This window comes from Geotrypetes seraphini, chromosome 7, assembly GCF_902459505.1.
Source record: "Geotrypetes seraphini chromosome 7, aGeoSer1.1, whole genome shotgun sequence".
Taxonomy (NCBI): Eukaryota; Metazoa; Chordata; class Amphibia; order Gymnophiona; family Dermophiidae; genus Geotrypetes; species Geotrypetes seraphini.
In genome coordinates this window covers 73,698,075-73,722,409 of record NC_047090.1, presented here as the reverse complement: position 1 = coordinate 73,722,409, position 24,335 = coordinate 73,698,075, and the positions used below count along the sequence as shown (strand labels likewise).

At 41.9% G+C, this 24,335-nt stretch overlaps 1 protein-coding gene across 5 annotated transcripts in view; it reads left to right on the top strand.

Annotated features, from left to right (window-relative positions):
- CASC1 (cancer susceptibility 1) overlaps positions 1-24,335 on the top strand; it is a 156,785-nt gene that overhangs the window by 63,632 nt on the left and 68,818 nt on the right. For all 5 annotated transcript variants that reach the window (XM_033950857.1, XM_033950858.1, XM_033950854.1 and 2 more), the window contains one exon: positions 3,406-3,685. In XM_033950857.1, the coding sequence (XP_033806748.1) occupies positions 3,406-3,685 (280 nt within the window). The remainder of the gene's footprint in view (positions 1-3,405; positions 3,686-24,335) is intronic.

Sequence of the window (24,335 nt, the reverse complement as noted above, 5' to 3'; positions counted from 1 at the left end):
GCAGGTGCAAAAAAACATTTGGACACCCAACCCCCTATTAGTTTATTAGATTCAAGTCCTGTCAGATGGGTCTCTTGTATGAAATATATGTCAGCGTTTTGCTTATGAAGAAAATTCAGTATTCTCTTTCTTTTGATTGGATGGTTAAGACCATTGACATTAAGAGAATAAATTTTAAGAGCCATCTAAATTAATAAGTAATGTTTGAATTAGAACTCTATAATAAAAGTTTAGATCAGACATCCACACATGTTTAATATTTATTCCTTTTCTTATTATCAATTCCTTACTTATATCTAATTCCATTCCCCTTTTCCCATCCCCCTTCCATCCCTCCCCAATTAACAAAAGTTGTGTACACTTGGCCTCACGCATATCAAGATCAGCAATAACACACTCCAAGAAGACCTTAAAACTTTCAATATTCAATTTAAGTCATCTGAATATTAAAATTATATTAAAATGTAAGTAATAATTCATATATTTTAGTAATCATGAATTAACTAAATAAATTTCATATATATTTCTTAATATATCAAAATTTTTATATTCAATATTATTAAATCTTTAATATCTTTTTATTATTATATATATATTTCTTTTTTTTTTTTTTCCCCCTGTTAAATATAAATTGTTTATTGTAAAAACAAATAAATATATATTGTTTATCTTTACTTGCAGCTTTGTCTCTGGTTTTACAGCCTTTTTAATGTGTTTCTTTGCATCCAGTAGTGCAAGCCGATGGTTAGAGTCCAAGCAAAGATCTTTGATTTATGCCTCAATTGAATCTGCGACCAAAATTAGCTGCTTGGTTTTGGCAGAAACTGAAAGCATTAATGAAATCACAAACAGATATTGTTTATCTTTACTTATATTCTAAAACTTTAAAACGTTTCCCCCTTTTTTTTTTTTTTTCCCTGTTTTTTTTTTTTTTTTCATCTTTTACTTTATCATCGTGATATTATTAATATGGGAGTATAATGTTATGTGAAAAGTGATTCCACGAGCAAAGATTCCTCCCCCCCTACGAGAGATCACCACGAAACCACACACCAGCTATTATGTATTTTTCTCTTTTTGTCTATCTCTCTTCCTCTCTCTTCTCTTTTTCCTTTTCTTTTCTTTACTGTCCTTATCTTCTTTCTTCTTTTTTTCCCTTGAAGGAGAACAGTTTAAATAGGTCTTTACAAGTTTCCCTTTTCTTGTAGTTCAAGTTCTAATATCCTTTTCCTTCTTTTTCTTCTTGTATTTTATGGAGTAAGTTCATATTATGTTCCGGTGTATGTAGAAAAAATCCATTTCCTGTTTCCTTTTCGCACAGACTTTCGGGATTCTGAGTTTTTAAGTTTTAAAACTTTTGAGAGAGAGTAGAGGGAAAACAAATCCAACAAACCTTTTCTTATTTGCGGTGTGTAATTCCGCAGCAACCCCCCCCAGAAGAGAGAAATCCCACACGAAGAACCACTCCCCTCATTCATTTTTTTTTTTTTTCCCCCCATATTTCATCATTCTATTTTATCAGAAATCAATTTGCAGAATAGTCTTTTAAATATAATTAAATATTTTTTATATTAAATCGTTCAATTTCCTGTCTATTTTCTTTCTTTTCATATCATATATTATAACATCTATTTTGTTAACTCTCTATTATATAAATTGTATTTAAGTCTTTTAATAAATTTCATTTGCATTTTAGAATGTTTATTACATTCTAGTTCTACTGTAAGAGAGACGTTAGAAAAGAATACATTTGAAGCTAATCTAAGCATTCTAAATCGTTGTATTTTAAAACACAGAAATCTTTTCCTTTAAAATAAAATAAAATAAAATCATTCATTTTTTTTTTTTTTTTGCTATATAATCAATATATGCTATATAATCAATATATGTTAATATAATTCAATTTTCATCATTTCTAATCAATATATTTAAAGACATATTAATCAAATTAGGATGACATAGGCACTTCTTGAGTTTGAATAAATCTTTCTAGTTTCTCTGCATCATCAAATGTTAAAGTTTTGTTTCCGATGGTAACCTTCATGTTTGCAGGATACATTAAACCAAATTTTGCTCCCAATTCTCTTAGCTTTGGTCTCAATTCCAACAGCTTTTTTCTTTTTATTGCTGTGTTTTTAGTGAAGTCAGGAACAAAATGGATGTAAACATCTTGATATTTAAGTCCTTTATTTTGTTTTGCTAGCTGAAGTATTTCTAAGACCTGTTGGTGGCGCAATAGTTTGAATATAAATGGCCTTGGCAGATGTTGATTTTCTCCTTTTTTCATAGGCACTCTATGTGCCCTTTCTACCTCTATGGGATAGTTTGTTTTTATCGGAAGTAGTTTGGGAAGCAGATTTTCAATAAAGGCTACCGGATTTCCCTTCTCTGCTCCTTCTGGTAATCCAATCAAACGGACATTACTTCTTCTTTCTCGGTTCGAATAATCTTCAATTTCTTTAGTAAGTAGATCTATTTTTTTCCTATCTGCTCGACTGCAGCATGCTTCTTCTTCTACAATCATCATTCTTTCTTCTAGGTTATTAGATTTTAATTCCAGGAGATCCATTTTTTTGTTTAATGTGGAAACTTCCTCCGATATATTCGTTACTTTTTTAGTTAAAATTGATAACATTTCTTTTATTTCTTTCAGTTCTTTTATTACTTCTACATCTGCCATCTTTAAGCCTGACTCCTGTTCCGGTTTTGCTCTCTTACTGCTTCCAGACATCGCAAAGTCATTCTTGTTTTGTTTTCCTGTTGCCATCCTTTTATCTTATCTTCTTTATTTAGTCTAAGCACTTTTTTTTTTATCCAATTTTAAATCTTTTTGACTTTTTCCGGACTTTCAAGGTCTTTTCTCTGGAGCTCACTTATTAGCCGACCTTCCTCATGCGCGTCCAAGCCACGCCCCCTTGAAAATGCCTCTTAACATGTGCATGTGTATGCGCACATACATGCATACTTACCAAAAGTGCACCTAAGTACAATTTTGTAACTACATGTATATCTCCAACAGTCTGTAGTTTGCAGATGTGTATGTCCTATTCAAAATCTGCCCATGTATAACTTATTGAATACTACAAGTTATGCGTATATCTCCAGAACACAAGTGCACATATCTGTGCCAGCAGTATAGCTGGCATAAGTATTCATGCCTAAGTACATGTTCACTTATACCTGGTTGCGTTAGTATTCTTTAAAAAAAGTAGTAACTTTCTCCCTTTTATAGAATATGGGCCAGTCAGAGGGTGCCTATATATAAGTATAAGTATACTTATCATAGAATTACCCTCTGAAATTCTTCTGTTATGATTCCAATATGAATATTTAATATGCAATATAAAAATGCTTTGTACTAATCATAGATGAAATTCTTCTCTTTCTCTAAAAAATATTGAACAGGTTCAAAGGTTATGAATTTCTAGGAGAAATTGGATTTGAGCTTCCAAAGCAACTGGCCTTGAGTAACATTGCTATTCGCATCTTGCATACTTGTTTTGACCATCTTTCCCCACAAAGCTCCACTTTTAGTCTGGAGGTGAAAAAAGAAATAGAAGAAACTAAGCATTCAGTAAACCTTCTGGAAGACACTATTGGAGAAGAAATGAAAACACCAGAAATGGAAAATACTGGAGTGGAGAACATTTCAACACATGATGAGGACATTCAATCAAACAGAAAGGTAGAAAATACTGATATTATACAATTATACTATCTATTCTTTGTCAATCTCTCCAGACCAGTACAGCCTTCACTAAAACATGATGGCAGATAAAAGCCAAATGGCCCATCTAGTCTGACCATCCGCAGTAACCATTATCTCTTTCTCTCTCCGAGAGATTCCACATGCCTATCCCAGGCTCTTTTGAATTCAGACACAGTCTTTGTCTCCACCACCTCATATGGGAGACTATTCCATACATCTACCACCCTTTCTGTAAAAAAGTATTTTCTTAGATTACTCCAGAGCCTATCACCTCTTAACTTCATCCTATGTCCTCTCATTGCAGAATTTCCTTTCAAATTAAAGAGACTTGACTCATGCGCATTTACATTACATAGGTATTTAAACGTCTATCATATCGCCCCTCTCCCACCTTTCCTCCAAAGTATATAGGTTGAAATCTTTAAGTCTGTCCCCATGCGCCTTATGATGAAGACCACATACCATTTTAGTAGCCTTCCTTTGGACCAACTCCATCTTTTTTATATCTTTTTGAAGGTGCGGCCTCCAGAATTGTACACAATATTCTAAATGAGGTCTCACCAAAGTCTTATACAGGGGTATCAATTCCTCCTTCTTCCTACTATCCATACCTCTCCCTTTGCATCCTAGCATCCTTCTAGCTTTTGCCGTCACCTTTTCAACCTGTTTGGCCACTTTAAGATCATCACATACAATCACATCCAAGTACCACTCTTCTGTCATGCACATAAGCTCTTCACTTCCTAATCTGTACTGTTCCCTTGGGTTTTTGCAGCCCAAATGCATGACCTTACATTTCTTAACATTAAATTTTAGCTGCCAAATTTCAGACTATTCTTCAAGCTTCGCCAGGTCTTTCTTCATGTTATTCACACCATCTGGCATGTCCACTCTATTGCAGATTTTTGTATCATCCGCAAAGAGGCAAATCTTACCTGACAACCCTTCAGAAATATCGTTTATAAAAATGTTAAAAAACAGGCCCAAGAACAGAACCTTGAGGCACACCACTGGTAACATCCCTTTCCTCAGAGCGATCTCCATTGATCACTCTGTCGCCTTCCACTCAACCAGTTCTTGACCCATCCCGAGGGCACTAAGTTTATTTATTTGACATCTGTGTGGAACACTGTCAAAGGCTTTGCTAAAATCTAAATACACCACATCTAGCGCACATCCTCTATCCAATTCTCTGGTCACCCAGTCAAAGAAATTGATCAGATTTCACTACCTCTAGTGAATCCATGTTGCCTCCAGTCCTGTAATCCATAGAATTCCAGAAACTTGACCATTATTTGTTTTAAAAGTGTTTCCATAATTTGCTTACCAAAGAAGTCAGACTTACCGGCCTGTAATTCCCTACTTGTTCCTTACTTCCACTTTTGTGGAGAGGGACCACATTCGCCCTTCGCCAGTCCTCCGGTACCACTCCTGACTCTAGAGACCCGTTGAAAAGGTCAGTCAACGGAGCTACCAGAACTTCCCTAAGTTCCTTCAGCACCCTTAGATGTAACACCATCCGGCCCCATTGCTTTGTCTACCTTTATTTTAGCTAGCTTCTTGCTAACACAATCCTTTGAAAATCGATCAGGGTCTATTACTCCTCCATCCCTATTCATGTTTGTCTTCTGTGTTCCTGCTCCCGGCACTTCAGCCGTGAACACAAAACAGAAATATCTGTTAAGCAATTTGGCCTTTTCTTTATCAGCTTCTACATATTCCTCCCCTTCACCTTTGAGTCTCACAATGCCACTTTTGCACTTCTTCCTATCACTAATATATCTAAAAAAAAGTCTTGTCTCCCCGTTTTACATAAGAACATAAGAACATAAGTAGTGCCTCTGCCGGGTCAGACCAGAGGTCCATCCCGCCCAGCAGTCCGCCCCCGCGGCGGCCCAACAGGTCATGACCTGCCTTAATCACCAGAAGGGGCCCCCTTGCCCCCTAGGTTTCTCATCGAAGTCCTATCTTCCCATCAATGTCCTAACCCTCCGGCCTTGCACCTGCACGACCTGGTGAGCTGTCTATACTTATGCAACACCTCAGCACCTCCCTCAGTACCCCACGATCCCCTTTTCCCTCAGGAATCTGTCCAATCCCTGTTTGAATCCCTGTACTGTACTCTGCCGGATCACTTCCTCCGGGAGCGCATTCCATTTGTCCACGACCCTTTGGGTGAAGAAAAACTTCCTTGCATTTGATTTGAACCTATCTCCCTTCAGTTTCTCTGAGTGCCCCCTTGTACCTGTCGTCCCTTTTAGTCTGAAGAACCTGTCCCTGTCCACCCTCTCTATGCCCCTAAGTATTTTGAAGGTCTCTATCATATCCCCCCTGAGCCTCCTTTTTTCCAGAGAGAAGAGCCCCAGTTTATCCAGCCTCTCAGCATATGGGAAGTTTTCCAGCCCTCTTACCAGTTTCGTTGCCCTCCTTTGGACTCTCTCAAGAACTGCCATGTCCTTCTTGAGGTGCGGCGACCAATATTGAACGCAGTATTCCAGATGTGGGCGCACCATCGCTCGATACAGCGGCATGATGACTTCCCGCGTCCTGGTTGATATGCCCCTCTTGATGATGCCCAGCATCCTGTTGGCTTTCTTCGAGGCTGCTGCACACTGTGCGGATGGTTTCATGGATGGATCCACTAGCACACCCAAGTCTCTCTCAAGTCTTCCAGCAATCTCCCCCCCATTTTATACTCGAACAACGGGTTCTTTTTCCCTATGTGCATGACCTTGCATTTATCTACGTTAAAGCGCATTTGCCATTTGTTTGCCCAGTCCTCCAGCTTATCGAGGTCCCTTTGCAGTTCCTCACACTCCTCCCTGGTCCTAACTCTGGCGCAGAGCTTGGTATCGTCTGCAAATTTTATAACCTCACACTTTGCCTCCGTTTCCAGGTCATTGATAAATATGTTGAAGAGTAGCGGCCCCAGCACCGATCCCTGCGGCACACCGCTCATGACTCCCCGCCAGTCAGAATATTGGCCCTTTACTCCGACCCTCTGTAGTCTACCTGACAGCCAGTGCTTGATCCATCTGTGTACATCCCCGCCCACCCCGTGGTTGCACAGCTTCCTAAGCAGCCTTTCATGTGGCACCTTGTCAAAGGCCTTTTGAAAATCGAGGTAAATGATGTCTATGGGTTCCCCTTTGTCCACTTGACTGCTTATTCCCTCAAAGAAGTACAGAAGGTTTGTCAGGCACGACCTTCCCTTACAGAATCCGTGCTGGCTTGTCCGCAGTAGGCCATTTTTCTCGATGTGCTCGCAAATGCTGTCCTTGATCATTGCTTCCACCATCTTCCCTATAACTGAAGTCAGGCTCACCGGCCTGTAGTTCCCGGGGTCACCTCTCGATCCCTTCTTAAAGATAGGTGTGACATTCGCCAATTTCCAGTCCTCTGGTACCTCTCCAGTTTTCAAGGATAGGTTGCAAAAATGCTGGATTGCGCCCGCTATTTCCTGACTTAGTTCCTTTAGAATCCTTGGGTGGATCCCGTCCGGTCCCGGTGATTTGCCGCTTTTCAGTCTGTCAATCTGCTTGAGGACATCCTCCCGACTTACCTCTATATGCCCCAATCTTTTGGCCTGCTCCCCACTCATGAGCTCCTCTGAGTCCGGTATATTGGACGTGTCCTCGCTCGTGAAGACCGACGAGAAGAATGTGTTCAACCTCTCAGCTACCTCTTTATTCTCCTTAATCACTCCCTTCCTATCCCCATCGTCCAATGGCCCCACCTCCTCTCTCACTGGTTGCTTCCCCTTTACGTAACTGAAGAATGCCTTGAAGTTTTTCGCCTCCCTGGCCAGCCCCTCCTCGTATTTCCCTTTTGCTTTTCTAATCTCTCGGTGGCATTCCTTTTGGCATTTCCTGTGCTCCTGGTGATTTTCCTCCGTTGGATCCCTTTTCCATTTCCGGAAGGACACTTTCTTGTCACTGATTACCCTCTTTACTTCAGGTGTCATCCAAACCGGGTCTTTTGACCGCTTGTTCTTGCGGCCTTTCCTGAAACTGGGGATGTACAGTTTTTGCGCTTCCTGCAGTGTGTCCCTGAGAAGGGTCCAGGCGCTCCCTACAGTCTCCATCCTAAATCCGTTCCTGAGCTTCCTCCCCACCATTTTCCTCATAGCAACATAGTTCCCTTTCCTGAAGTTGAGCGCAGTCGTTGCGGTCCTCCTCACTATGGGTGACCCCCTTTCTAATGTGAATCTGATCACGTTGTGATCACTGTTGCCTAGTGTTCCTCCCACTTCTACCCCTCTTGCAGGCCCCCCTAATCCGTTAAGGATGAGGTCAAGAGTAGCATCCCCTCGCGTCGGTTCCTTGACTAGTTGCTCCATGAAGCAGTCCCTCACAGCTTCTACGAATCCTGCTTCCCTCGTGGAGTTGGAGTGTCCCGTACTCCAGTCTATCCCCGGGTAGTTGAAGTCCCCCATCACTGTTACACTTCCAGTCCTGCATTCCTGTCTCAGTTCTGCTTCCAAGTCTTGTCCTATTGTTTCTGACGCACCAGGCGGGCGATAATACAGCCCCAGCTTTATGTCTGCACTCTTCTTTCCCGGCAATTTGACCCATAGCGATTCTAGCTCCTCTGCCTTTGTTGCCGTATCGATCCCAATCGAGTAGATATAGTCCTTTATATACAGCGCTATGCCTCCCCCCTTCTTGTGGGTCCTGTCCCTCCTGTAGAGCTTGTACCCTGGCAGCGCCACATCCCATTGATTTTCTTCTGTCCACCAGGTTTCTGTAATTCCTATTATATCCAGGTCCTCCCCCTTGGCCATGACTTCCAGTTCACCCATCTTAGCCATGAGGCTTCTTGCATTTGTGTATAAGCACTGTAGGTCCCGGTGTTTGTCCTCCACCTCTGCCTTTACCTGGGCCGCCTTCCCTTGGGTCTCGGGCCGTTTTCCCGCTCCCGGTGCCTCTGCTGTGCCCTCCGCCTTTACCCTCGCAACTCTCTTCCTCCCCATGTCCCCTCCACCCCACCTCCCCGCTTTTCCCCGGGGAGTACCAGCCCCCTCCTGTGCTATCGTCCCCTGGGCCTTGGTTTGTTCCCCCTTGCCCTGTGGCTCCACCTTATTGCCTTCTGTTTGCACCCTGGTGCCATCTTGTCCTCCTGAATCCCCTGTTTTCCCCTTCCCCTTAGACTTCTCCCAGCAAGTTGCTGTTACCTGATGTTTCCCTCGCTGTCTGATCGCGAGTTCCATCTGACCCCCGTCCTCCTCCCTGCAGTCAGCCCATTCAGCATCTTTTCTTGATACTGCTGTCCGAAGCGTCATCAGGTCAGCTGTCGGCTTTCCCCCTCTCTGTAGTTTAAAGCCCTCTCGATCTCCTTCTTTACGTTGGCTGCTAGTATTCTTGTTCCCGCCGTGCTCAGGTGCAGGCCATCCCGCCTGTAGAGCTTGCTCTTTCCCCAGAAGGACGACCAGTTCCTCACAAAGTGGAAGCCCTCCTCCTTGCACCACCTCCTCAGCCACGCATTCACCTCCTGGAGCTCGGCCTGCCTCCTTGCATCTGCCCTCGGGACCGGCAGGATCTCCGAAAATGCTATCCTCTGTGACCTCCGTTTCAGCTTCCTTCCCAGGACCCTGAACTGGTCTGTTAGCGCAGGCATGCTGAAATTCCTCCGGCTCACATCATTTGTTCCGACGTGGACAATTACTGCTGTCTCCTCCGTTTCGGCTCCGTCCAAGATCCTCTCGATTCTGTCGGCAATGTCCTTTGTCCTGGCCCCAGGGAGACATGTCACCAGCCGGTCCTCTCGACCTCCGGCTATGTGACTGTCCACCTCCATGTCAGTTTGTACGGAATCTATCCCCTTTCAACTTTAGAGAGTGCCCTCTTGTTCTCCCTACCTTGGAGAGGGTGAACAACCTGTCCTTGTCTACTAAGTCTATCCCCTTCAGTACCTTGAATGTTTCGATCATGTCCCCTCTCAATCTCCTCTGTTCGAGAGAGAAGAGGCCCAGTTTCTCTAATCTTTCGCTGTAAGGCAACTCCTCCAACCCTTTAACCATCTTACATTTACATCTCATCCTTAGGCCATCTATTGCAAAAGCTTAACTTAAACTATTATATATATGCAGATGATATATCCATCTTAATCCCCCTAAATGACATAACAAATGAAATCATAGATCACCTTTCTCACATAATGACCGAAATCGAAAAATGGACAATTGACTTTAAACTGAAACTAAACACAGAAAAGACAAAAGTCTTCTTGGCAAACCCCAAAGACAAAATTATCAGAACATCATTACAATTAAACGGCCACGATTACCCAATCTCCAAAATCATAAATACTGGGAATCACACTAGACACACATCTAACCATGGCTGATCACATGAACTTAGTGGTGAAAAAAATGCTTTTGTACACTGTGGAAACTAAGAAACATTAAAAAATACTGTGACACCACATCCTTTAGACTACTGGTGCAGTCTCTGATCCTATCAATACTAGACTACTGCAATATTGTTTATCTAGGCATCCTAAAGAAAACAGTACAAAAATTATGAATAGTGCAAAACACTGCAGTTCGCTTGATCTTCGGATTGAGGAAAAACAACCACACTAGCCCTTGCTACAAAAAGTTGCACTGGTTACCAATGGAGGCGTGAATACTGTTTTCAAGTTTGCCTGTATTGTTATAAGCAGGTCTGGGGACTAGCACCTTCTTACCTACTACCACATTTCATACTACACAATCCCACCCGACCAACCAGAAACTGAAATATATTTACATATCCAAAGATCACAGGCTGCAAATACAAATCCTTTTCGGACAGATCCTTCATGTTCCAGGCAAACAAACAGCAGTCCTGGCTGGGCAATTACATCAATGGAGCCAAACTGACCTACGGTGCATTCCGGAAATCAATCAAAACTGTACTGTTTGATAAATTCATCTCCTAAACAAAAGCCTCACCACTTACAATGTTGTTTTTCCCTCTGTTAATCTCGGTGTAATATTCTGTCCTTTTATCTACTCTTTATGTAATAAGTTGTATTCCCACTTCTTGCATTCTGTAATTCGCTGATTGTCCAGCCTTCTTCGATGTGAACCGCCTAGAAGGCTTTCGACTGTGGCGGTATAAAAGACATTATTATCATCAGTAACTTTCCTTAGATCTACTCCTATTGAGGAAATCTGCGAAGCTGCCACTTGGTCCTCGGTTCATACCTTCACCTCTCATTATTGTCTGGATTCCTTTTCCAGATGGGATGACCATTTTGGCCAGGCAGTTTTACAAATTTATTCTCCTAAATTGCCAACACTCCTACCATCCCATTATGGTTAGCTTGGAGGTCACCCACATGTGAGAATATGCTACCTGCTTGTCCTGGGATAAAGCACAGTTACTTACCGTAACAGGTGTTATCCAGGGGCAGCAGGCAGATATTCTCACAACCCACCTACCTCCCCTGGTTGGCTTCTTAGCTAGTAGCTATCTTAACTGAGGTTGAGCGGGAAGGCACTCGCACATGCAGTCTCAAACTTTCTAAAGTTCTACAAGCAAATCTGCTTGCGAGGCTGTCTGCATCGGGGCTCCGTGGATGACATCACCCACATGTGAGAATATCTGCCTGCTATCCTGGATAACATCTGTTACAGTAAGTAACACACAGAGACAGAAGCTGAGTAACAGCTTTAGTGACACATTGTTTCCCAGCCATACTGTACTTGCAGAAGTGTTTGTACCTCCTGCCAGATACAAGTTTATGTGTGTGAGGAGGGGGGGGGGAGTGTCAGGTTTTTGAGCTTGGGAGACCAGCTCACTAGACCACTAGGAATTTTTTTGTGGTGGGGGATCTGCTTGCGGGGGGGGGGGGGGCGATTGGGGTATTCCTGGAGGGCTTGTTGGCAGGGGAGCCACACAGCTCTTGTGGGCATGCCCAAGAAAATTCTAACCCTTTTGCAACAGTTGCTCAAAACCAACAGCATGCTTATAATTTGCATGCCGTTAGTGTTCAGCATCTGTCACTAAAATTAGACTGGTGTGTCTCTAGCACTGTAGCTTTACAGAGCTGGAGTTTTGAGCATCTCTGCCTCTGAGTGTCTAAATGTATTTCTTATCTGTTTCTTCTCAGACTGAGATCAGATGTCAGCGTTTCCCATTTTTCTTGAAGAATATTTTAAAGACAATTAAAATTTAGATATAAAGAGGTTTAGAAATAATCAGCAGTGGGTACCACAAATTATATGTGTGCAGGAATAAGTACAGCTAAGTTATATCTTCAAAAGGGGCATGAAGGGAGCACATTTCTCTTGCATAGGTTTCTCAGTGTAGCCATTGTTTTGGCAGGAAATATTCCGCTCTGCGCAAAGAGGGTTCTTTCCACTATATTCACAGGATCACTTTTGGAAATTACTCTTTTACTCACACTGACACCAGGTCCCAAGAGACCCTTCAGTTTCTTTGGGATTTTGAACAAGGTAATATAAAAGGTTCCTTATAGAAGTAATAAAAAATGCTTTCTCTCTGTCTGCCTACCAAAGACTGTCTCATTAGCAAGTATAAAAAACACCCAGTAACTAGAAAAGTGGATAGATGTAAACTATAGGATCGCAAATCTTTTGAAGCAGCTTCCTGTTTCCGCCTGGGCGCATCAGAGGGAAGCTTTGAGCAAGCAGCACCGCTTGCAAAATTACAGTTCCCGTTGCCTTTCTTACCCGCGTTGCTTGTTTGTCTTACTTTCTGTTGAGGGGGCCCGCATTACCGATCGGGGGAGCTGCATTGCCGATTGGGGGGGCCCGCATTGCTGATTGATGCTGAAGGGGCCCATCGCCATTTGGGAAAACAATGTTGATGCCCTCCTTCATTGGGCCCCCATGACCATTTCGGGCCCTAGGCACATGCCTACTGGGCCTATTGGTTAATCCGACCTTGCTCCTACCTTATAGACATCATCAACAAATCACTATAGTAGGGACAAGTCTTACTTAAATGGAAACTCTCGGTCACCAAACCCGTTCTAAAAAATAAATAAAAAGACCAAAAAGCGACCTCTCAAACTACAGACTAACCGCCAACCAACCATGGATCTCTAAACTAACAGACAAACTAGCCTGCCAACAAATATCAGACTTCCTAGAAAACAGGTCAAAACTTGACCAGGCCCAATTGGGGTTCAGAAGACACCTGAGTGTCCAGGAATCCCAGTAGCACATTCTCTCCTTTAGCAGTACAGGACTTAGTTCTCAAACACCATGCTAAAGGAGAGGATGTGCTACTGGGATTCCTGCACCTCTGGGCAGCCTTCGACCTTGTCCAACACATGCTACTAAAATCGAGATGCATGGCCCTGGGCTTTAAAGAAAATATCAAGGCTTAGATGGACTCCTTTCTAACAAAAAGACTAATGAGGGTAAAATGGCAGGAGAATACAAACAATTGGAAAGAAATTGACATAAAAGTACCACAGGGATCAGCCATGTCACCCATGCTTTTCAACATCTTCATCCAACAGCTGGGGAATTTCATCAAAATACTGGGGTGGGAATGCTACATCCACATGGACAACATCCAACTGATCATTCCACTAAAGAAGCAAAATGTGAAAACTAAACAAAAGATCAAAACATGCCTGGGGAAAATCTTTGGATGACTCCAAACAAATGGACTAGTAGCCAACAAGGAGAAAAAGGAACCATTACTAATTAACAAATGGGAAGGTAATAGCCCATACTATACCATAAAATCTTCCATAGATGGGGTGAGAAACATAGGGGTATGGTTGAATCCAAACCTAGACATGACAATACAGATCAAACGCATCGTGAAAAATGTATATGATAAACTGCTGGGTCAGAGGACTTAAACCCTACCTTATCTGTCAAGCAATGTCCAATGTAATAACCCTGGTACTCTCAATTTTTGACTACTGCAATGCAATCCTACTCGGTGTCCCAAAATACATGATTAAACAGATTCGAATGGTACAAACATAGCAGCAAGATTTCTGCTGGGAAAATCGAGGCACATAAGTATTAGGGATAGTACAATCCCTAATACTAGGAATACTGGACTACTGTAACATTCTCTTCCTCCCATGTCCGGCAAATACGACAAGACAACTCCAAACAATCCAAAATACAGCCTTAAGACTCGTCTATTCATTGAAAAAACACGACCACATCACTGAAGCCTACATCAACTCACACTGGCTCCCAATCCAAGAAAGAATCCAATTTAAATTTTACTGCATATTATTTAAAACACTACACGGAGACAGTCCATCATACCTGAACAATCGCCTCATCCAAGCAACCAGCACCAGACACAGAAAAACGCACTCCCCATTCATACCCCCCCCATCCAAAGAAGTGAAAACAACAAAACTACATGACGGCCTCCTGGCCACACAAGCTGCAAGACTAGATAACCAAATCTCCAACCTTCTGATGACCACCCCAGACTATAAGACGTTCAGAAAAGAAATAAAAACCACACTTTTCAAGAAATTCCTAAAACAGAAATAACAACACGACCACTAAAAGCCCTCAATATCTTCATATTACCTCTCTAGCTATTCTCTACAATTCATATAATTCTGTTATTCTGTAACTCTGTAATTCTTTATTCATTGTAATTCTGTCCTTAAACTAACCTTTTGTAATCCGCCTTGAACCGCAAGGTAATGGCGGAATAGAAATCCCTAATGTAATGTAATGTAATGTAATGTAATAAGTGCCACCCCGCTACTGAAAGAACTACACTGGCTCCCAATTGAAAGCAGGGTGAAATTCAAGATCCTACTGCTGACACACAAAATCATTCATTTCTCTGAACCACAATATTTAGCAGCCAGGCTACATCGGCACACAACATGTGCACTACGCTCGAGCCAAAATCACCTGCTGGAAATTCTCTCCTTCAGAGACATCAAATACAAAAGCATCAGGAAAAGAATATTCTCTGTGATGGCTCCAAGGTGGTGGAATGCCCTACCAAAGGAACTAAAACTAGAAAAAAAAAAAGATACCGGAAAGTTTCAAGAAAGGTATAAAGACCATCCTTTTCAAAGACTACTTTATCCAATAAAACAATATAGAGGAGACAGTTGGTTAGTCTCTCTTCCTCCCTAAAATCAGGAACTCGATAGGAAGAAGACAATAAACCTAGGGCTGAAGTCCAGAAAACTAGACGGAGGAAGATAATACTTCAAAGATAAATATAAAACATGGTACAGATATATGCATATAGACTATATTTAGTTGAATAGGCCAAACTCCTTAGGAGGTGTGTAAATATAGTGTACTTAGCTGCAATAGTAAACCTAATATTAGATGTGAATATAGGTAGGATGATTGATTTGATATGAACATATACAAATAAGTAGGACAATTGATGTGCCAGTAACATGGTAGGATAATTGATTATGCCAGTCTTAATAACTCTGTATTGTAACACTGCTACAGAAGTCCCTGTAACTCTGTATAGAGCCCATGTATTGTAACATCTCGCAGAAGCTCTTTGTAACTCCGTATTGTAATACCTCTACAGAAGCTCATGTATTGCAACACCTTTTACAGAAGCTTATACAAACTGCTCTAAATTGACTCCCCAGTCATTAGGAGCGGTATAGAAGCTCAAAATAAATAATATGGGACACAGACTGTGCAAGTATGTCAGGTACCAGCCTTAGCTCTTTAATTTAAATTAGAGATCCTCTATGTTTATTCCACGCTATTTTGAATTCCATCACTGTTTTCCTCTCCACCACTTCCCTTGGGAGGGCATTCCAGGCATCTGCCACCCTCTCCGTGAAAAATAATTTCATAACATTGCTCCTGAGTCTTTCTCCCTGCAACCTCAAATTATGCCCTCTAGTTTTACCATTGTCTCTTCTTTGAAAAAGATTTGGTTCAATATTAATACCTTTCATATCTCTGTATCATATCTCCCCTGTCCTTCCTCTCCTCCAGCGTATACATATTTAGGTCTTTCAGTCTCTTTTCACACTTCTTTTGGTTCAAACACTACCATTTTCGTCACCTTCCTCTGGACCGCTTCAAGTCTTTTTATATCCTTTACCAGATATGGCCTCCAAAACTAAACACAATACTCCAAGTGCGGCCTCACCAATGACCTATACAGAGGCATCAACACCTCCCTTCTTCTGCTGGTTATTCCTGTTTCTATACAGCCTAGCATCCTTACGGCTAAAGCCACCGCCTTATCTTACTGTTTAGACGCCTTTAAATCCTCAGACACAATCACCCCTAGGTCCCTCTCTCTGTCAGTGCTTATTAGCCTCTCATCTCCCAGCACATATGGTTTCCTAAGATTTCTACCCCCCAAATGCATCACTCTGCACTTCTTTGCATTGAATTTTAGTTGCCAGACATTAGACCATTCTTCTAACTTTTGCAGATTCTTTTTCATGTTTTCCACTCCCTCCAAGGTGTCCATTCTGTTACAAATCAAGTTTCAAGTTTATTCAAAAATTTATAAACCGCCTAATCGGCCTTCTAGACGGTGAACATTATATTATAAACATATATGGGGTAACTATACATCCTTTAAAACAATAGTCATAATTTAAAACATTTAGAAACATTACAAAAACAAACAGGAACAAAATGGGAAAAAGGATAGAACTACAATTTGTCAAGTAAGAAAAAGAACATATAGGGAAAGGACAAAAGGGAGGGCATCCAAAAGTAAATTAAAACTACGTAGCCTTAAAAAAGGGAATTTAGGTCCTGAAAGCATCAAGAAAAATAAATGTTTTTAGTTTCATTTTAAAATGGTTAAGTTTTGATTCTTCCCATAAGTGGACCGGAGAATTATTCCAAAGAGATGGCGCGCTGACAGAAAAAATGGTAGACCTCATTGTATTGATAAACTTCAGAGATGGAACAGATAAACAAGTTTTTAGACGAAGATCTTAAAGATTTAGAAGAACTATAGGGAATAAAAGATTATTGATAAATTCTGGTTGACTATTTTGTCTAGTTTTAAAAGTCAGTAAAATAATTTTGTATGTAATTCTTTGTTCCATCGACAGCCAATGTGCTTTATAAAAGAGGGGAGTAACATGATCAAATTTCTGTTTGTTAAATATGATCTTCACTGCAGTGTTCTGTATAATTTGGAGTCTTCTTAACTCCTTTTTAGTTATGCCCTTATGGAGCGTATTACAGTAATCAATACAGGAAATCACAAGGGAGTGAATCAAGATATTCAGAGAAGTAGACTCTAACATATTGGATATAGATGTAATCATTCGTAGCCGGTGAAAACAGCGCTGAACAACTGTGCTGATATAAGAACATAAGCAATGCCTCTGCTGGGTCAGACCTGAGGTCCATCGTGCCCAGCAGTCTGCTCACGCGGCGGCCCAACAGGTCCAGGACCTGTGCAGTAATCCTCTATCTATACCCCTCTATCCCCTTTTCCAGCAGAAAATTGTCCAGTCCTTTCTTGAATTCCAGTACCGTGCTCTGCCCTATTACTCCCTCTGGAAGCGCATTCCAGGTGTCCACCACACGTTGGGTAAAGAAGACCTTCCTAGCATTCATTTTGAATTTGTCCCCTTTCAACTTTTCCGAATGCCCTCTTGTTCTTTTATTTTTTGAAAGTTTGAAAAATCTGTCCCTCTCCACTCTCTCTATGCCCTTCATGATCTTGTAAGTCTCTATCATATCCCCTCTAAGTCTCCTCTTCTCCAGAGAAAAGTCCCAGTTTCTCCAATCTCTCAGCATATGAAGGTTTTCCATACCTTTTATCAGATGTGTCGCTCTCCTCTGAACCCTCTCGAGTAATGCCATATCCTTCTTAAGGTACGGCGACCAATATTGAGAACCAATCCAAGACCTGGTCAGTAATTCCAATATCCTTCAGACGGGCGAGTAGGCGCTTATGATCAATTGTATCAAATGCAGATGATAAATCTAAGGAAATGAGTAAAACGGACTGGTGATGATCAAGATGATAAAGAATTTTTATAGTCAACCCAATGAGCGAAAGTTCTGTGGAATGATATTGACGGAACCCTGTTTGGTGTGGATGTTGTACATTTGTTTGCTCAACAAAGTTTGAGATTTGATGGAAAACTATTTTTTCTGTAAGTTTAGCCAAGAAGGGGGTATTTGAAATGGGTCAGTAATTTGAAACTTCATGTGCACTAATTTTGTAGTCTTTAATTATTGGGTAAATGATTGCTTCTTTCCTTGCTTTTGGAAATGTTCCTGTAGTTAAGCTAGAACATATCAGATTTAAAATATCTGAACTAAAGAGTGAAAATAATTGTTTCAGAAAGAGTGGAGGAATAATTTTGGATTTAGCACCTTTTATGTTTAGTGTGTTTAAGGTTCTCTGTAGATCCTGAAGGGTGGGTAGGTTAAATCTTGAACATTTAGACAGAGGAAGGCTTGAAATTTCAGCTGGATTAAATGATGAGTTTATAACAGAATTATCTGAACAAAGAGAGCTGACGGCACTTGCTTTAGAAATGCAACTTCTGATCTTTTGGACTTTTGTGGTGAAATGAGAGGCAATGGATTGGGCAGAAGGTAATTGTACAGTCAATTGTGACTCTTTCTGCTGCATAGTCAATTTTTTTCACTATGGCATATAATACAGATAAATTTTTAGCTTTTTTTGTTTGGAATAGTAATTCTTCTTAGATTGGATTATTTCTGCTTTGTAATATGAAGCTTGGTCCTTAAATTTGTTTAAATTTTGTATAGTCTTATTATGCTGCCATTCATCCACAAATAGGCTAATCTTACCTTCTAACCCTTTAGCAATGTCGCTCACAAACAAATTGAACAGAATCATTCCCAGCACCAATCCCTGAGGCACTCCTCTACTCACCTTTCCCTCCTCTGATCGAATTCCATTAACCACCATCCTCTGGTGTCTGTCTGTTAACCAGCTTCTAATCCAGTTTACCACTTTGGGCCCTAACTTCAGCCCATGGAGTTTAAGAGCCTCCTATGAGGAACCGTGTCAAAGGCTTTGCTGAAATCTAAGTAAATTACATCTAGCGCACGTACTTGATCCAGTTCTCTAATCACCCAGTCAAAGAATTCAATCAGATTTGTTTGGCACGATTTACCTTTAGTATATATTGCCTCGGATCTTGTAATCCATTAGATTCTAAGAATTTCATTATTCTTTTCTTCAGCAACGTTTCCATTATTTTTCCTATAACTGAAGTGAGACTTACCGGCCTGTTACCCACTTCATCTTTGCAACTACTTTTGTAAAGAGGGACCACATCCGCTCTTCTCCAGTCCTGCGGAACCTTTCTCGTCTCTAAGGATTTATTGAACAAATCTTTAAGAGGACCTGCCAGAATGTCTCGGAGCTCCCTCAGTATCCTGGGATGGATCCTGTCCAGTCCAATAGCTTTGTCTACCTTCAGTTTTTCAAGTTGTTCATAAACACTGTCTTCTATGAACGGTACGATATCCATTCCCATTCTCAGGTGTAACTTTACTAACCAATAGCGGTCCTTCGCCATGTTTTTCTTCTATGAATACTGAACAGAAGTATTTGTTTAGCACATTCGCTTTTTTCTCATCACTCTCTACATAGTGGTTCATACCTTCTTTCAGTCTCGTAATTCCTATTTTTTTCTTTCTCCTTTCACTAATATACCTGAAAAATATTTGTCTACCTTTTTTATATTTACAACCATTTGTTCTTCCACTTTTGCTTTCTCCGATATTCCTTTCTGTACTTCTCTTCTTGAGTTTTTTTATATTTCACGAACACCAATTCTTTTGCCTTTATTTTTTTCTGCCACTAGTTTGGAGAACCATATTGGTTTCCTTTTTCTCTTATTTTTATTTATTTTCTTCACATAAAGGTCAGTAGCTCTTTTTATTGCACCTTTCAACTTGGTCACTGTTTTTCTACTTCTTTTATATCTTCGCATCCAATCAGCTCTTTCTTCAGGTACTCTCCCATGCTACTAAAGTCCGTACATTTGAAATGTAGGATTTTGAGTTTTGTGTGGCTATTCTCCACTTTGGCTGCTATATCGAACCAAACTGTATGATGATTGCTACTTCCCAGGTAGGGCCTCACTTGGACATTAGGGACACTTTCTCCATTTTTGAGCACCAGATCCAGTATCGCTTTTTCCCTCATGGGTTCCATCATCGTTTGTCTGAGCAGAGCCCCTTGAAAGGCATCCGTGATCTCCCTACTTCTTTCCATGTCCGCAGATGGAACTTTCTAGTCTGCATCCGGCAGGTTGAAATCACCCAGCAACAGCAACTCCCCTTTCTTTCACAACTTTTGTATATCCGTCATCAGATCTTTATCAATTTGCTGCAATTGAGTTGGAGATCTGCAGACAACACCCAAGTGGATAGAAGTTCCATCTTCTCTTTTCAAAACAATCTATATCACTTCTTCCTTTCCCCAGGCCCCCTGCATTTCAGTTGCTTGGATATCTGTCCTTTACCACCTTTTCGATCATCTCTGTCCTTCCTATAAAGATTATAGGTATGTTGGGAATCACTGAACCATGTCTCTGTGATAGCAACAATATCCAAGTCTGCCTCTAACATCAGGGTTTGCAATCCTGATTTTTGTTGCTTAGACTGCAGATGTTTGTGGTCATTGCTTTACTGCTACTATTCCTCAACAATCTCATTTTTTGTAAAGTTTTTAATTTCAGTTCATTTCCTGTTGCATCTCTAGGAAGTGGATTGCTAATATTGTTGTTTTCATTACTATCCTGTTTTTTGCTGGGGGGTGGCCACCAGAAGTAATCTCCATAAATACGCCACCCCCACCTTCTAGTTTAAATGCCTAGAAAACTATTGCCTGAATTTCTCGGCCAGGATTCTTTTTCCTGCCATGGTAAGGTGCAGCCCATCATTACAATACAGTCTCTTGTTTTTCCATGTATTGTCCCATCCTCTTATGTACCTAAAGCCTTCTTGATGACATCAGGCTTTGAGAAACCTATTGAAGTTCTCAGTATTTTGTACCATTGCCTCTCCCTTTTCATAAGTAGGCAGTACTTCTGAAAAAGGTACAGTCTTTATAAAAGGTTTTATTTCCTCCCCCAGCTCCTGAAAATCTTTCAAGAAAGGTTTGAACAATTTCCTGGAATAAATATCCATAGTCTGTTATTGAGAAAGACATGGGGAGGAGCTACTGCTTGCCCTGTATCGGTAGCATGGGTTATGGCCAGGTACTAGTGACCTGGATTGGCCACCGTGAGAACGGGTAACTGGGCTTGATGGACCATTGGTCTGACCCAGTAAGGCTATTACAAAAGAGGACACATCCAACGTGCCGGACCTGAAAAAATCTTCAAAGGAGATCAAGCAGAAAAATTAACATCCATGGAGGTAAATCTTGAAGACGTACACAAGCAGATAGATTAAAAACTGACAAATCTCCGGGCCCGGGTGGAATCCACCCTAGGGTATTGAAAGAACTAAAGGAGGAAATAACAGAACTACTACAGCAGGTTTATAATCTATCCCTGAAAACAGGTGTGATCCCGGAGGATTGGAAGATAGCTAATGTTATGCCTATCTTTAAGAAAGGATTGAGAGGTGACCCGGGGAACTACAGACCGGTGAGTTTGACTTTGGTTCCAGGGAAGATGGTGGAAGCGCTGATAAGACAGCATCGATGAGCATCTAGAAAGGAATAAACTGATGAAAACAAGCCAACATGGCTTCTGCAAGGGAAGATCATGCCTAACGAACTTATTGCACTTCTTCGAAGGAATTAACAAACGAATGGACAAAGGGGACTCCATTGACATCGTATACTTAGATTTCCAAAAAGCCTTTGACAAGGTACTCTATGAACGCCTACTACGGAAACTGAAGAACCACGGGGTGGAAGGAGACGTACATAAATGGATCAAAAATTGGTTGGCAGGTAGGAGGCAAAGGGTGGGAGTTAAGGGCCACTACTCTGACTGGAGGAGAGTCACGAGTGGTGTTCCCGCAGGGTCGGTACTCGGACCGCTGCTGTCCAATGTATTTATGTTTAAATGATTTTTATTATTCCAGCCGTAAGAAGCAAATACAAACAGTAATACCATTCAGGAAATAACATTTTCAACAATATAATCAGTTCCCTTCCCATCCCCCCATCCCCTCCCCTCCCCAAGATTCCATGGCCAGTCCAACAGCTGAGAGTGGGAATAAAATCTTAAAGATTCAAAAGTCTACTGCGAGCACGCGGTGTGAGGTCCTGCCAGAAGTGCTCCCACACCTGACAAAATTTGCGACCCGGGCCAAAAGTCAAAGTCTCCCACCATGCGTCTCTCCAGTGTTGCGTGCACTATCCTTAGGGATCTCCATTGTGCATATGACGGGGGATCACGGGAGAGCCACTTGGTGAGGATGGCTTTTTTTACCATCAAAAGGGCTCTGGCGATAAATGCTGACATTCCCCTGGGTTTGGGCGAGGCTATATTATAAAATCCAAATAACGCCCTCATTTGCGGAAGCCATTGCCGTCCCCAAAGCGATGTGGTATATAGGCTCAGATGTCTCCAAAACTGTTGGATTGCGGGGCAGGCCCAAAACATGTGACTCAAAGATGCGTGAGCCTGATTGCATTTCGGGCAAGAATGTGACGCAGTAATCCCCATCCGGGTTGCATGTTTTGGTGCAATCGACCCGTTGTAACTGTTGAGCAGTCAACTGGCAATGCAAGTCCTCAGCCCACGCTGTCACTAATATATCCAGATTCGTACTTGGTTGGCAATCCCGGATCCCCACAATATGAAATCGTAGAGGAATCCTCTGTTGTGCTGAAAGGCTGAAGAGTTCCGAATGCGCCTCCCTACAGACTTCAGTAAGGGCAGCCACTTGGAGGGACTGAACATAGTGACGGATCTGGTAATAGGCGAAGAGATCATTAGCCTGTAGGTCAAAAGTCCGTTGCAGCTCGGCAAATGTGACCAGGCTCCCCTCCTCCGAAAACAGGTGAAAAAGATATTGTAGACCTTGTGCTTGCCACCTAAGAAAGGTGGCATTTTGCATGCCCGGCTGGAAAGCTCCATTACCCTGTATAGGCAAATATAAAGACACCCTAGAAGACAATTTGGCTGTTTTACAGACCCATCTCCATGTCCTTCTGGCCGGCGTAAAAATGGGGTAGTGAGACACCAAAGGACACATCCTTGGATCCGCCACATGTAGAAAATAGCTCACATGGAACGGAGCCAGCAAAGATAACTCCAGTGGTGTAGCAGAAAAATCAGATGTTCCTCTAAACCAATCATTAATATGTCTCATCTGACAAGCCATAGCATACCAACGTACATTTAATAAACCATAGCCCCCCCTATCCCTGGGCAGACACATCCGTAGCAAGGGCATACGTGGTCGCTTACCACCCCATAGAAAACGCTGTAGCTCTTTCGTTAAACGAATGTTATGGGCATGGGACAGCAGCAGAGGTAAAACCTGAAAGCGATATAACCATTTGGGAAAGAGCACCATATTAAAAAGGGCTACCCGGCCCGCCACCGATAAGGGAAAAGTGGACCAATTCTGTAGATGTTGTGAGGTGTCTTGAAGCAATGGGGTGATATTGCTGGTGTACAGGGTCGTAAGGTCTCAGGGGATCTATACCCCCAAATAGCGAATTGAAGTCTGAGCCCACGTAAATGGGAAGTGACCGCTCCAGGTCTGTTGTAGTGTCAGGGGGCTAGCTAGGGCCATAGATTTCTGGTAGTTCAACGTAAATCCCGAATAAAATTTGAATTCGTCAAGCGCTTGCAATAAGTATCGAACAGAGTGAGCGGGGTCAGTTAGCAAAAATAATAGGTCATCTGCGAAGGCCAACACTTTAAGTGAATGAGTCCCGAAGTCCACACCCACTATGTCAGGGTCCTGAAATACTGTGCGAAGGGTTTGAGGTACAATAGAAATAAGAGGGGTGACAGGGGACAGCCCTGTCGAGTTCCCCTCTCAATAGGTATTGGGTCAGTAATAATGTCATTGACAAGTAGTCTTGCTGTTGGAGTGGAATATAAAGTGCGTAATGCCGAGTCGAACCAGCCAGATATCCCCATACAATTTAACACTTCAAAGAGGTACGTCCAATTGACCTGGTTGAACGCCTGTGCCGCATCCAAACTGAGTAGAAGCATAGGAGTGTGATGGAATTGCGTGTGCGCTAAGGCTATCAATGCTTTACGTACGTTGTGTACTGCTTGTCTACCCTGTATAAAGCCGACTTGTGTGTGCAATCACATCGGGGAGAAGGGTCGCTAATCTATCAGCTAAGATTTTGGACAGAATTTTGATGTCTACATTCAGCAGAGAAATTGGGCGATAGGACTCGGGAGCAGAACTGTCTTTGCCAGGCTTCAATATCAACGTGATTAAAGCCTCATTCGCTTCTCCAGGGAAATGTTCATCCTGGATTACCTAGGAGTAATAGTCCCTTAAAAAAGGACTAAGCTGCCCTGGGAGCAGTTTATAAAATTCTGCCGTAAAGCCATCCGGCCCTGGAGCCGAAAAATTTTGTTGATTGTGGATAGCTTTATGTAGTTCTTTAGGGGTGATGGGTGCATTAAGAAACCTAACATCCGAGTCAGAGAGCGGCTGTAAATCTGAATCCGTGAAATAGTCCTTAATAAGGGGTTCAGCTCCCGAGTCCCGGCGCCC